At 50.1% G+C, this 15,392-nt stretch overlaps 1 protein-coding gene across 1 annotated transcript in view; it reads right to left on the reverse strand.

Moving 5' to 3' along the window:
- usp6nl (USP6 N-terminal like) overlaps positions 1-6,035 on the reverse strand; it is a 42,651-nt gene extending 36,616 nt beyond the window's left edge. The window contains exon 1 of the mRNA XM_056276590.1: positions 5,923-6,035. Within this exon, the coding sequence (XP_056132565.1) occupies positions 5,923-5,977 (55 nt within the window). The 5' untranslated portion in view covers positions 5,978-6,035. The remainder of the gene's footprint in view (positions 1-5,922) is intronic.
- Positions 6,036-15,392: the final 9,357 nt, after the last annotated feature.

Below are 15,392 nucleotides of genomic sequence, written 5' to 3' on the forward strand. Positions count from 1 at the left end.
TACAATGAATGAGTCTTCTGCATGTAATCCATCCTATTGTATAGGAGCAGTGGGCAGCTGCAGCACCCCGACGACCAACTCCAGTTCTTCTTTCCATTGCCTTGCTCAGGGGCACAGGCAGGAGTATTAACCCTAACATGCATGTCTTTTTGATGGTGGGAGGAAACCGGAGCACCCGGAGGAAACCCACGCAGACACAGGGAGAACATGCAAACTCCACAGAGAAAGGACCAGGGACGACCTGGGGTTCGAACCCAGGACCTTCTTTGCTGTGAGGCAACAGTGTTGACCACTGGGCCACCGTGCCGCAGATTCAGATGATGGCCATGAGGGAATAGAGGTTTCCAATGTTGAAGCATTCACGAGCTACATCAACAAAGAACTCAATAACTCGGGCTCTAATTTTTTTTATCACCCCCCCCATTGTATCTGGCCAATTACCCCACTCTTCTGAGCCATCCCAGTCGCTGCTCCACCCCCTGTGCCAATCCAGGGAGGGCTGCAGACTACCACATGCCTCCTCCCATACACGTGGAGTCGCCAGCCGCTTCTTTTCACCTGACAGTGAGGAGTTTTGCCAGGGGGACGTAGCGTGTGAGTGGATCACGCTATTCCCCCCAGTTCCCCCTCCCCCCTGAACATACGCCCTGACTGACCAGAGGAGGCGCCAGTGCAGCAACCAGGACAGATACCCACATCCGGCTTCTCACCCGCAGACACGGACAATTGTGTCTGTAGGGACGCTCGACCAAGCCGGAGGCAACACGGGGATTCGAACCGCTGATCCCTGTGTTGGTAGGCAATGGAATAGACTGCCACGCCACCCAGACACCCTAGAAGATCATTTCTAATGTTACAGTGGCATCATAGGACACCACACAGTAACCATATCATAGCCAAGAGTGCATGTCAAGTCAAGTGCACCTTAACTTGATTGATTGATTGATTGTGTAAGTGCAGCTTCGATCACTGAGCGGCACGAGTAAGAGACTCAAGGTGCAAAGTAGACAAACATTGCCTTAAGTCAGAAAACAGGCAAATTATGCTATCAAGTGCAAGTAGAAAAGTGCTCAATAATAATGGATGCAGTAGCAACAGCCGGTGTCAATTCACTTTCACAGCAGAGTGCAACCAGAGACCACTTAAGGGTCAAGGCAGGTCTTAACGAGGAAGGCTTTAAGGCCCTTCTTGAAGGATGTAAGCGAGACAGCCGCTTAAGGTACTCATGGAAAGGGGCTCTCAAGGGACGGGCTTCGCCATTTTCAATACATTCTCCCCTTTTTTTCATGCTTTCAATGTTTATCCAGCAGGAAGTGTTCAACTGGAGTCATTCCCCGACATCCTCTGTGGGTCTGTGGGGTTCAGCACGGGGACGGCTGACTGGAATTTCAATATGTTCGAACAAATGTTTTCTCATTGAGCTGGTCGGAATTTTTATGACAGGATGGTGGGATGGATCAAGGGTGAAAGGCATGTCACTGTGGGCTGCCAAGAACATGCAAGTGCGCGCACACACACACACACACACACACACACACACACACACACACACACACACACTCTCTCTCTCGCCCTCTCTCTCAGTGGGAGAGAAGGCTGGGGGAGTACGCTAAACACTGCACACTGTCTTGGGCCTAAAAGCAAATAAACAAATAACGTAAGCCCTCTCTTCTGGGAATTCCACCCAGGGGGCCGTGGTTCCCATGGTGAGAAGGAACTGAATCAGAGAGGAAATGGAATTCAGCCTTTTCCGAACTAAAGCATACCCAAAAAACTTGGACCCTCTACAGCCATTATTAGTATTCCACAGTGGAGGGGCTAAAGCTAAATGCAATTAGACCTCTTTCATGCTTCATGAATCACTCTGGCATCTGTGGCTCGGTTAATGTGTGCGTGTGTGTTTGCATGCGTGTGTGTTTGCATGCGTGTGTGTGTATTTGTATTTCTAGGAAGGGGACTCTAGGGACCTGTGCAGGATTGCAGGCTTTCACTGTAAAATGTAGAAGATTATACTGACCAGAAGCTTACAGGTTGTCAGATCAGTGTGGTTTATGGCTGGAGTCAGCCCCCCCCTCCGTCCCCACACCGCCTCTCTCCAGCCTGCCCATCCTCCATCGCCCGGGTAGACCCCCCGTCTAGCTGCCCTTTCAACTGCTCCGCAAAGAACTGAAACTATTTCTTCAACTTCCTCCACATCGGTCCCCTGCAGCGAGGACCACATAGGCCCAGAATCATTTCCCCCTCTTGTTTTGATTAAAATGTCCCCATCCATCTCCTCTCTGCCCAGCTGGATGCCGCCGCGCTGGTCGCCACTGTGCCCTTCACACCTGCTCTTTAGATCAATCTCTGCACCCCTGCCGCTCGCTCATGGCAAAGACTAAAAGCTGCTCCCTCTTCACATTCTGAGCGGAGCCGCTGGATAAGCATATGCAATTAGCAAACCAGTATACAGTGGAACAAGAGTAGTGTCGGAGCCGGAGTTCCCAAGATGTTCCGCTCTGATCATAACACCAGAACATCCACAAGCAGGACTTTCGGACCACTCAATAACTCACTCTAAAGTCTAGAGATATCTCGGAGGATAAAGGGGTGGCCACATTACCGTCGATGCAACCGGAATAACTTCATTCCTTGCAGGATGGGATATCATAGCCACAGCTGCCAAGAATGAACTATTGATAAAATAACATTGTAAGAATAGGACATGAATACCATTTGCTCCGGTTTCCGGCAAGCGGCAGAGCGAAACCAGGAAGCCTCTCACTGGAGTGTATTTTGTAATCTGCCAAATTAAAGCTGAAATTCAGGATTTTTCCTCCATTAATAAATAGTTATTTCATCCGTCTGGACCACGAGGCCCGGTTACATAACGCTAACTGGCATCTTTACCATGGTTGGAGACACGTTCCAGTACCACTGTCTAAAATATTTGAATGAGTAGGATGAACACTGGTGCAGCGGCAAATACATTCCTACTCAAACGGGAGAAATGGCTGGAAGGTAATGATGATGTGGAGATGTCTCTGTTGGACAGGTCATCTACCGATTCCACATCAGGAATCAGGAACACTATTTGACGAAATATTGTTTCCCACAGCAGTGCAACACAATGTCAAAAACACATATCCAAAAGTTGCAAGAACACATACAAAAAAATCACTGTCCGAGAGAACAAATGCAGGATGACTGTCGGAACTGCCAGTCTACATGGGCTAGCAGTTAGCTCAGCCTGCCCCGCTTCCGCGTCCTGTCAGACCACCCTCGGTGTTTCCTCCTTGGGCGCAGCTCCAGGCAGGGCCGTGGTCCCTGAGCCCACAAGATGCAGCAGACCAGGCTCCCCCAGGCAATCCAATGCCAGCTGTCCCAGACAGACGCCTTCGACACACCGCCTCCCACTCCACACGACGACAGCAAAAACACAGTCAAGGCTAGTCGAGGCCGCCGTCAGACCGCCCTCGGCGTTATCGGAACTGCCGGTCTGCATGGGCTAGCAGTTAGCTTAGCCTGCCCCGCTTCCGCGTCCTGTCAACCCGCACTCGGTGTTTCCTCTTCGGGCGCTGCTCCGGGCAGGGCCACGGTCCCTGGGCCAACAGGATGCAGCAGACCAAGCTCTCCCAGCCGATCCAGTGCCAGCTCTCCCAGCCATCAAATTAAAATCCAAAATCAATATTACAGTAGAGCAGAGTTCTCATATAGTTTAACGTGGTTTGCAATACATCAGACTGTCTGTTCACTTTGTTCTGAGGATCCATTTTTACAACAAGGGTGGGAACTGTTTACTGCCGAGCTGACGGCAGACAAACGACAATGGCTGCTACACGTTGTTTGTAGCTCTCGCTGCCAGAGGGAGGGACAAATCAGAAAAATCACAGATTTCAGCTTTGAGATTATCAAGTGTCTGATGGCGCTAGACTGCCAGAGTGACGTATTCCGCCCATGTTTAACTTTCAGCATCGGGGGGTCACCGTCTGAACGCCGCTGCGGGGCGAAGAGATGGAAATTGTGTGCAGACGAGCGCGGATCCTGTGACGGCAGACAGGCAATTCCAACTGGCATTTGGCTTGATCCCTTTAGCAGAACATTTCATTTGTCCCGCAACACAACCCATCGGCCCCGTGCTCCCGTAAAGGTTAAAAACGCCAATCAAAAGCTGCATTATGTTCACGGAGGACGACGCGCTGACCTGTAGCGGTTGTTAAAACAAAGGCTATCGATTTTCTTTTTCAAATTTCATTTTTGACTCTCGGCAAAAGCATCAGGAAACCGAGCAGGTATGACTCTAGACAACATCGAGCCTACTCGTCTACCATTACTGTTGCTGTCCGTGCTTTTAACGTCGCGAAACATGAAATGCCCCGGAGTATATTTGTGCAAAGATAAGGACTGACCGTGAACAACTTGAAAGGCGTAATCACAGCCTTCGCTATTCCTCTCCTCTCTGGAACTTCCTGCAGGCCTCTGCAGCCAGGCCTCTTTGTTCTTTTGTGATAAGGACTGTGTTTGTTCCACTGTTTGCTGTTCCTCTCCTCTCTCTGAGCGGATCTCTCTCTCTGTTGCCGTCTACAGAGGAATAATAATCATAATATAATAATAATAGTGGAAAGCTTGACTGGTGAAAATCTCATTTCCAGTCCTTTTGTTCTTGAACTCGCACTTGACTTTGTTCATGTGCGGTCTCCCTTTCAGCTGCGGCCTGTGTTCAGTCACCCAGCAGGAGGCCAGGCCAAACCCTGCCAGTCCCCACGCTAACCTGCTAGCACCCACTCACCCTACCCGCCCACATGAGCCGCACACACCACCCGCTCACACCAGCCACCCACACCACCACACCGACCACTCACACCACTCACACCAGCCACTCACACCAGCCACCCACACCAATCACTCACACCAGCCACAACAGAGAGGCACTCGGAAAGGTCGTGGCTTTTGTTTGCAGTCTTGTGATGCTGTAAAAGCTGACGTGTAACATCACGGTAGTGTCTGAGGTCAGCTCTCCAATATACTACTTAAGCTGGATGTGCACATACTAAATGGAACCAAAGGTTTATAAAAAATAATACTAATAACAACAACAACAATAATAATAACTTTATTATTATAGCACCTTTCAAAACTACTGTTACAAAGTGCTTTACAAACAAACACGAATAAAAAGCAGGAGGACAAACAAATACAAAGTCACAGTCACACAAAAGAACAAATAAAACAGTTAAAGTAGGGGTAAAATAACGGATAGAAGTAACGGACAAAATACTTCTGAAAAAGCCACACGGCAACATGCTTCACAGACACTTTAAAAGTGATGTCCTCAGCAAACTAACAAAAAACAAGGTGATGAGTTCATGGCAGCTCCTACATCTATTATGTTCTATTACAACGCATCCAAAACAGTCGTCAGTCCCCCGGCGTGGATTTACAACCTGTCCCAGCTCAGACCTGAATCCAGTCACTTAACACGTGTAGAACCCAGACAGACTCGTAGCGACAACCGTGACCTCGACTGCGTCAGCCATCACCATCCTCAGTACAGTTTAGACAAACAAAAAGCTTGCAAGTAGTTTTAAAGACAGCTCATGAACGAGCGTACATAATCCTCGCCTCCATTATCTGCAATCGCATACTTTTCATTTTCCATACATCCACATAAGTATTGCTGCACGGCATTTTGTTTAAATGTTAAAATTTATCGTGACAAAAAACCCACTGATTTTCTAGACTGAGTCCCAGTTCAGCTCGCACTCTAGTAGCCGAAAAGCAAATAATTATAATCTACTGACATGCCAAACAACCGACACTCAGTTAGCCAATAGTTATAGGGCACGCATGCACGCGCGCACACACACACACACACACACACACACACACACACACACACACACACACACACAGAATTGGCGGCTTAAGCACGTCATCTGTTACCTCTTTTCAAGTTGTTAAGTGGATCCTCTTGGCAGGTTGGAGTCTTAGTCCGCATTGGTGACAGCCTGGTCTAACACATGAAGGCATAACCTGAACAACCTGAACCACTCACCCCCATTACTACTGCCTCTGCAAAAAGCTACGCACACGCACAGCACAGCCCAACGGCCACATACCAGACTGAGGATAAATACGGGGGGGGGGGGGGGGGACAGAGAGAGAGAGAGAGAGAGAGGGAGACAGAGAGGGAGACAGAGAGGGAGAGAAGTGAGATCAGAGATGATGTGTTCAAGAGCCTCTGTTGTCACAATACCACCATTTGTTTGCTACATTGCAGACAGAAGAGAAAGTGTGAAAGACAGGAACAGAGACAGACAGACGGAGAGCGAGAGGGGAGAAAGAGACAAACAAGAGCGAGACACAGAGAGAGAGAGAGAGAGAGAGAGAGAGAGAGAGAGAGAGAGAGAGAGAGAGAGAGAGAGAGAGAGAGAGAGAGAGAGAGAGAGAGAGAGACTTTCGGAGCAAGTCGGTCCTACTCACAACATTCCACACCCATGCACAAACACGACAACAGGCTCATTCAATACATTAGAGAGGAGAGAGACAAACGGAATGACAAGGAGGCAATGGGGTAAGAGCTGATAAAGAGCAAGACGGAGAGATGCAGGAGGGGGTGGTGGGGGGTCAAAGACAGGCGGGCAAAGGAAATGGAAGATGGGAGGGGGGGGCAGACAATGACAGCTTCATGATAAACAGTTTCCATTAAAACTTCATTATAGGATGGATGTGGTGCACCGTGAAGAATCATATTGATGTAACATATCTGACAAGACAGAGAGGAGGAGGAAGCGACAGACGGACAGGGAGAAAAAAAAAAAGGCCTCCCCTCTTCTCGTCTATCTGCCCGTCAGTACAGGAAATGTCTCGGTTTGTGGGATGGGACGGATGTGACTGTTATCACTCCGGGTCACGGCGGGCGGGCGTGAGCACCTCTGTGGCGGTGTCACCTCCCTCTGCTAGGAAGACTTACAGTACACTTAGGAGGACAAAACTCCACGTGGACTCCACAGCCTTAAAGGTTACGCAAGGTATCCCATGACATAAAGTCATTCACCTCGACCCAGTCTCTCCGTGTCGGCGATCCTTGCGGTAGCCGTGTAACTCAATCTCTCCATTTGTCTTCTGCTGTATTTGAGAGATTAGAAACTGTGTGGGCACATCCTGGCACCGACAGAAAAGATAAAATTACTTATGAGCGCCGGAAAGAAACAAAAAAACATCCCCGCCGTCGACACTGGTGTGAATAAAACAGGTAATAACTGGCGGATCTACACCACAAGGCACGAACGGGGCTCTGAATACCAGGCAAACTTTGCTCTGAAAGCGAACACACCTGTCTAACAGCAAGTGCAAGGCGGCGACAGCACACGTGCCGGAATGCAAAATATGCCTCCACGCTAGGCTGCGCGAGGCCATCAACACACTCCACTTGGAAGTGTGTAGCCGTTAAAATGCTACACAACCCGTCATTGTTCAGGGTTGCCCCGCAGACCAACAGCGGCGATCCATGACCTGTTTTTCTAACAGCCAGTAGGAATGGGAGATATCTCACTGTAATTAAAAAGAAAGAAAAAAATAAGACAGCTGTCTGGATCCATTTGACGAGAGACCAGAGGTTATCTAAATACAGGTAGTCGAGATCCCATGGGAGAAACCAGCGTCGCTAAGATAAAAACGTGCTGGAGGGAGTGGCTCTGACTGAACGGAGTTCATAGAACATATGAGAGCAGATTCACCCACCGTTCCTCAGTATGATGTCATCGCTCCCTCTCTCCCTGTCTGGTAAATAAAACTGCTCAGGATGTGCATACACATGTCCACTAATGGCAGTAAGACATTTGCAGTGTACACCCCTAACTGTGTACGAGCATGCATGCGTGCGCACACACATTCGCTTTTCACTACAGTAGCTGGGAGGATTCTCACCGACTCCATTTACGCCCTAGCTCACTGATCAGACCTCCGTGTCCAATTTCAACCCTTACCCCCCCTCCCCCCTTAATCCCAACCTTAACCCCAAAACCAAGTCGCGACACTAAAATAGGCCCTTACAGAGGCGAGAACCGGCCGAAATGTCCTCCGTCCGATTGGTTAAAAACTCAAATTGGTCCTCACAATTATAGCTTAACAGGAACACACACGCAGACGCCGAGTCGAGAGCTGACTCACACGTACAGGACGAACAGGCCTTTCCTTTCAGTTCCCCGTCAGCGCAGGCAGCTTTCACATGTCCACACTAATTCAATGAGGCTCTAACGGCAAATTCCATCCAGAGGAAACGGAATCTGACCGGAATGGAAAAGTGGAATCCCCTCGCTTGGCACCACAGAGGAGCGGTTGTTACTGATATTGACTGCAAGCGGCGGCATCCTAACTGTCACCGCTGTGCTATTATGGAGACATAGCAAGTCGGGACAACGTAAGAGCAGGTTCAAGAGGAAAATAACTGGACACAATTCTAGAGAGAGAGCACGAAAAAGGAGAAATCAGCGGACGTTTGCAAGTCATCTGGTACCTGATATGAATAAACTCAAATGTGTGAAGCAGCTACAAGGACTCAGTATAATCAGGTAGAAGTACACACACACACACACACACACACACACACACAAGCTTCCTACAATCGTTGCAGATGGAGTAAGAAAACATTATTTTGCAATGGTTTATTCCCTGATGATGCCTGAAGGCAAAGCGGCAAAGTGTTGCTTTGCCCTTTCGGAGGTCGCCCGACTAGGCCAGCTGTTACCGTCTGGATGAGACAGACGGCCAAACGCCCGTTGAGCCGGACACGCTGCACTGTCTGCCCGTTCCTCCTCAGCTAGCCAGCACGCAAGCTCTCTTCTCCGCGTGCACAAATATAATACCAAAAAACAACAGCAACACGGACTCACACAACTTGTTCCTGAAGTTGATATGCAACACAACCCCCCCACCCCCACCCCAAAAAATCTTGTCTTGCGCCTCCAGCAGATAATTTGAATAATTCAGTGAGCCTCTCCTCTAGCTGCTACTGTGTTTAAAGATGCCACTGGAGAGATCAAGGAGCGAGAGAGAGAGATTGAGGAGAGAGAGAGATTGAGGAGCGACAGAGAGAGAGTGTGAAATAGAGCTGTTGAATAATGCAGGGGGGGAGATAGTAAGCTGCCAAATGCTGCTGACCAGTGCGAGAGAGAGAGAGAGGGGAGCGGAGGAGACTGCGGTTTGGCAGCGGAGCAGAGCTTTCCATTAGACTAGTTATAAATCCAAACCCTTCCTCTAGCCTCGCTGCAGACATGGCCATGCCAGGCCACATGCCAGCTGCGTACTGCCAGGCCGGCGGTTTGACATGGAAGCTGGGCTCCGGGCCCCAGGCCCTAAAACTGCAAAGGGAGCGGCATGCAGTTGTAGCACATTAACATGTGGTCATGTTGGGAGACACTGATGGCGTGCAGGTTTCATATGGCGAGCGGCGTTATTGTTGAAATGTCCCATGCTCGCAGCAGAACCAAACCGATCTATAACAAAGAGGCACAGCAGCAGAAACTCGGGACTTCTGAGTGCGCTCACACACCCTGAGTGTGCTCACAACACACACCCTGCGTGCGCTCACACACACCCTGCAGCCGCCTCATCGAATCCATGTGCCCCGTACTGCCGAGCTGAAAATGTGTGGAGTGACAAGCTGAGATGTTCTCTTTCTCTGCCTCGTTCTCTCTCCCTCTCTCAAGAGCAAACATTTCATCACATTACTCAGACACAGTGCTCTGTGAACAACACACACACACACACACACACACACACACACACACACACACACACACACACACACACACACACACACACACACACGTTTGCAAGTGCCTTGCCCAAACATCACGCCTCAAGCACTGCACATGAGTCTGCATAGTTCTGCGGCTGTGTGTGTGTGTGTGTGTGTGTGTGTGTCTGTGCGCATCTCTGGTGCACCGTATCTGTTCATCTGTTGGAGGCCATCTCTAAATCCGTCTGCATTGAAGTTGAAAGAACAACAAACCGGTGAGAGTTCCTCTGCAGGGTCGACGGACAAAGAGAGACGCTGCAGCAGCCGGCAAGGGAGGGCAACGCGGGCTCTCAGCCCTCCACCTCCTTCTCTGGAGGAGTGTCGGCGGTCGATAAAGGAGCTCGACCCTCGGCAAGGCTCTCCGCTTCAGTGCCTCTCTTCCTTTAGCACCGACGCTACACACACACACACACAGGTAACTGAGTGAACATTTCCTTTTCCAGTATGGCGTCTCTCACCCCCCCTCCCACACACACACACACGGGTCGGGTCGTAAGTAAATGCCCACAGACTAGACAGACGTAGCTGGAGCAATTAAAGTGGCAGATCCGATTTCTAAATGAACAGCAGACTGCATGAGTAAAGTCTGAGTGGATAAAGGTCGAGACACCGTCCGACCAGACAGCGAGACGGACACGGCAGATAAAGGTGGAGGGCTGAATATGGGAAGAAATCAAGTTAGAGTTCATTTAAAGTGCATTAATCGGGGCGTCCGGGTGGCGTAGCGGTCTATTCCATTGCCTACCAACACGGGGATCGCCGGTTCGAATCCCCGCGTTACCTCCGGCTCGGTCAGGCATCCCCACAGACACAACTGGCCGTGTCTGCCGGTGGGAAGCCGCAACAAAAACAAAGAATAAAGAATTTCAACGTGGGCCAGCGTCTCGGAAATTCTAGGTCACTCGGGAGAAAATGGGTACCGGCAGCAAAGGCAGAACAAGACATTTTGATATTTAATATTATTTGTAATAATAATAATAATGTAATTAAATATAATTTAAATAAATTTAATTATATAAATATATTAATATAGATATATTTCTAATATAAATATAATAAATATTTAAATAAATATAATTTTTTACATATAATTAATTAATTTATAATTAAATATAAGAAGGACCCATTGGCAGATGAAACTATAGTTGACGTCCTGCTTACAGTAGATTTTAGGCGTATGTGGGGAAAGTACAGGACAGCGATTATTCCCCTGCCCGCGATCTGGTTCGTTAAACTGGAAGAAAAAAGAGGCCGTGGAAATGAAGGATTTTTGTATTTGCAGAGCACTGGCGGGAGAACATTCAAGTCTTCGACGTTCTTCCTTTGGCAAGGAGGAGAAGCCTTAGATACTCTTGCGGCTACGACAACAGAAAGCAGTATTTGTTCGGACATCTAGACATGGATCCAGGCTACTGCACACAAGTCTGATCCAATCAGGGGGCAGGACAGCAGAGGTCAGGGGTCACAGAGTATTCCTTTACCGCGGGGCACAGACTTCATCATTCATCACTCAGCAGAGATGCAGCGACGGTGTGGACACGGGTGCATTTATGGGCATGAGTACTTGCGCACACACTCACACATGCACATGGCACACACACACACACCCTCCTCAGAGCAACAGAGCTATTACAGTATGTGGTATCAAGAGACTCTTCCTCTCCTTGCAGACCAACACCAGATTGGCCCTGCAAGAGGTCTAACCTTGTCCACAATGACACACACAGCACAATATTACACACACAAATGACCATGAACTACAATTGTTGTGTACTTGCTTGCAGAAATGACATTAATGACTTAATACAAGAACATCTGTGACAAATACATACACACACACACACACCTCCAAATCTTGCTGCTGCCCTACGTCTGGATGGGGACACCAGCTCCTTGACAATCTGCAGTACCTGCATGCTCAAAAGGAGGTGGCAGAGTCGACAGGAGGCATCACAGGGCAGAGGCGGCCCGTTCTTGCCCTTTTACTCCCACCCAGGACCTCATCCATCCCTGTGCTCTCTACCACACTCGTCCCTTAATTCGCCCCCCCCCCCCTCCCAGCTCGAGGACTCTGGCCCAAAGGGGTGCAGAGCCAGGTTTCTGTTGTGGTCTGAGTGCTGCCTCCTGGTGTGCAGCCGAGCCAGCTGATGCCCGTCTTTGTGTCCACCCGCTGATGTGCAGTTCAAGGAAACAGCTCGGTGTTTCGGTCCTGCCCGCTTCTTCTGCCCTCCCTATCTGTCAGACATTCTTCCTCCAGTCAATGTTAACAGCCGCTGCAGGATCTCAACACTACCACACATAATCCAACACATTCTTGTGCACCAGAAAGCCCTTAGTTACACTTTGGGGGGCCTCACGGCACTGTTGTTGTGCACAAGAAACACCCAGCAGCACGAGTCTGGCTCACGAGACGAGAGCTGAGGCCGAGTGGTACGCACGCCGGTAAGCTTGACCTGCCCACAAAGGTTGACTCTGGTGCACACGAAACAGGCTGCTCTCCAACTCGGCCGCCGGACGCGGGAGCAAGCGGAGGACGTCCACTGCTGATCGCCACTTTTCTCCGACTCTCTGTGAAGTGGCCGCGTGCCGCATGCCTGTGCGCACAGCCGGAGCCTCTCACATACTCCTCATTTTGGCAGAGAGGCAGCCGGCAAGGTGAACAGAGTACCCACGCCGCCTAACACAGCGAAGGAACCGATAAATCTCCCCCGTCCCCCCCCCCCTCTTCTCTTCTTTTCCCCTCTTCTTTCTTCCCTTTGTCTCCCTGTTCCCTTTCCTCTGTGGCGGCGGCGGGGCGGCTGTGGCAGCGGCGGTCAGAACACCTGGTTGTGAGGATCAGCGGGGGGGAACTGTTCCTGAAGGGATGCCTCTCACATCCGTACATCACTCCCCGGGCATGGACCCCCGACACGCTGTGGATAACTCTCTCATTCCTCTGCGCGACTCCGCTCTCTGTTCCATCTCCCGCTTTTCACGTTTTCCTCTTCCCACTCCTGCTTCTTTAATTACACACAGGCTGGCTGGTTCGCACGCCCTCTCTCTCCCTCTCTCTCTCCCTCTGTCTCTCTCTCCCCCCCTTTCGCCACATCCTCTAAATTCAAATTAATGTGCGCCTCCTCGTTCATGGCTAGCATCTCCCTCCCTTGCCAAGCTCTCTCTCTCTCGCTTCTCTCTGCACCCCTCCCCTCCCTCTCTCTTTTTGTGCATCTTTCTGTCACAGCCCTCTCCAAGGGTCTGGTGCAGTCACTGGAACCTGGAACAAGCAGTGTGGGTAAATGTCCTGCTGCATGCTCAGTAATCCAGGTGAAGTGACATCAGTTCATCTGGACACAACGTTGATTGACAGACACGTGTCATCACTCGTCTAAGTGACCTCTTCAGTCTCAACTGACTGCAGGTGTCCCACCTCGTCTTCTCTGAGCATGGGTAAACGCAAGGCAAGCAAGCAGAATGTATTCATATAGCACTTTTAAAAACATACAGTTACAAAGTGCTTCACACGCAATACACAATAGATGAATAAATGCATATAATGAGTTGAATGAATATAAAAGACATGGCACGGGGAGTAACAGACCCAGCTAGACACCAAACAGAACAGAAGTCAGGTCAGGGTTGGGACTCTTGAAAAAGGTTTATCTGAGAAGATGGTTTTCAGGAGCTGCTTAAAACAGTCCTAAGATTCAGCGAGTCTAATGGATTGGGAAAGATTATTCTAGAAGCTTGGGGCTAAAACTGCAAAGGCACAAAGGTATGGAGGTGTGTGTGTCCTTGTGCTTATCTGTGATGAGTACCACCATCTTTGAGGTTATGCCCTTTCAAATTGTCAAGAACTTATGCTCATTGTCTCTGTCTCTCTCCCTTACCCACTCTCTCTCTCGCTCTCTCTCTACCTTACCCATTCTCTCTCTCGCTACCTTACACTCTCTCTCAATCTCTTATCCCACTCTCTCTCTCTCTCTACCTTACACTCTCTCTCTCTTATCCCATTCTCTCTCTCTCTCCACCTCTCCTGCATGTCAGAATGTTCTCACACTGCTGTCGCAGCTCAGGTGTGAACCATGGTCTCATTCTCTCTGTTCCAACATAAACGGGAGCCTTTCAGAAGGCTCACTGACCTGTGACTGACCTTGAGCACAGACATTTCACACACCGTCAAAGCACTTCAGCACACCCCCTTATCACATGATGGCATGTCGAATGGGACTATGCATACGCAAAGCAGCGATCAAGCCTGCGCGCCATCATTTATTCTTCACACACACACACACACACACACACACACACGTCAGCCTATCCTCGTGCCGACCTCTCTTGACTACATTCATTCCCCAGCCCTTAACCCTAACCAGCATAACTACATGCCTAACCTTAACCCTTACCGCACCCCCCCTTTTCTCTCCAACTGTATCTGGCCAATCACCAAACTCTTACGCTCCACCCCCTCTGCTGATCTGGAGAGGGCTGCAGACTACCACATGCCTCCTCCGACACACAAGGAGTCGTCAGCCGCTTCTTTTCACCTGACAGTGAGGAGTTTCGCCAGGGGGACGTAGCACGTGGGAGGATCACGCCATTCCCCAGTCTCCCCGCCCCCCCGAACAGGCACCCCGACCAACCAGAGGAGGCGCTAGTGCAGCGACCAGGACACATACCCACATCCGGCTTCCCACCCGCAGACACGGCCAATTGTGTCTGTAGGAATGGCCGACCAAGCTGGTGGTAACACGGGGGTTCGAACCGCTGATCCCCGTGTTGATAGGCAACGGAATAGACCGCTATGCTAGCCGGATGCCCAACCTAATCCTAACCTTAACCCTAAAATAGACCCTTTTCCTCATGGGGACCCATAAAATGCCCCCCCCCCCACCCCCAAGGTAGGTAGTTTCAGGTTTTTGTATTCCTACAGGGACATTTGGTCCCCATTAGGATAGAAAAACCTGGTACACACACACCCACACGTAAACAATGGTTTCTTCCACGACGTACATGATGTGTTTCTTGAACGACAGAGAGGGCGTGTATGTGTGGACTCAGACTTCAGCCGCTCTCGAGGCACCGACGGCGCAATTACTGCATTGGTGGATTCACTGTTCCTGCACTGTTGCTATGCCTCAGATCTACTGTTGCTAGGCTAGGACCCCAGCATGCAGGGCGGGTCAGTTCAACGGTTCCTGAAACACACATGCACACATCTACACACATGCACAGGCTATTCTCTCTCCCTCTCTCGCTCTCTCTCACACACACACACACACACCTTGAATAGTTTAGCATGATACCAAATGATATTGTATACCATACCATTCCTTTTTTTTGGGGGGGGGGGGGGTTCCCCGTTTTTCTCCCCAATTGTACCCGGCCAATTATCCCACTCTGGAGTCACCAGCTGCTTCTTTTCACCTGACAGTGAGGAGTTTCGCCAGGGGGACGTAGCATGGGGGAGGATCACGCTATTCCCCCCAGTTCACCCCCCGAACAGGCGCCCTGACCGACCGACCAGAGGAGGCGGTAGTGCAGCGGCCAGGACACATAACCTTCATCCGGCTTCCCGCCCACAGACATGGCCAATGGCCAATTATATCTGTAGGGATGCCTGACCAAGCCAGGG

The sequence above is a fragment of the Lampris incognitus genome, chromosome 3 (assembly GCF_029633865.1).
Source record: "Lampris incognitus isolate fLamInc1 chromosome 3, fLamInc1.hap2, whole genome shotgun sequence".
In the NCBI taxonomy this organism is placed as follows: domain Eukaryota; kingdom Metazoa; phylum Chordata; class Actinopteri; order Lampriformes; family Lampridae; genus Lampris; species Lampris incognitus.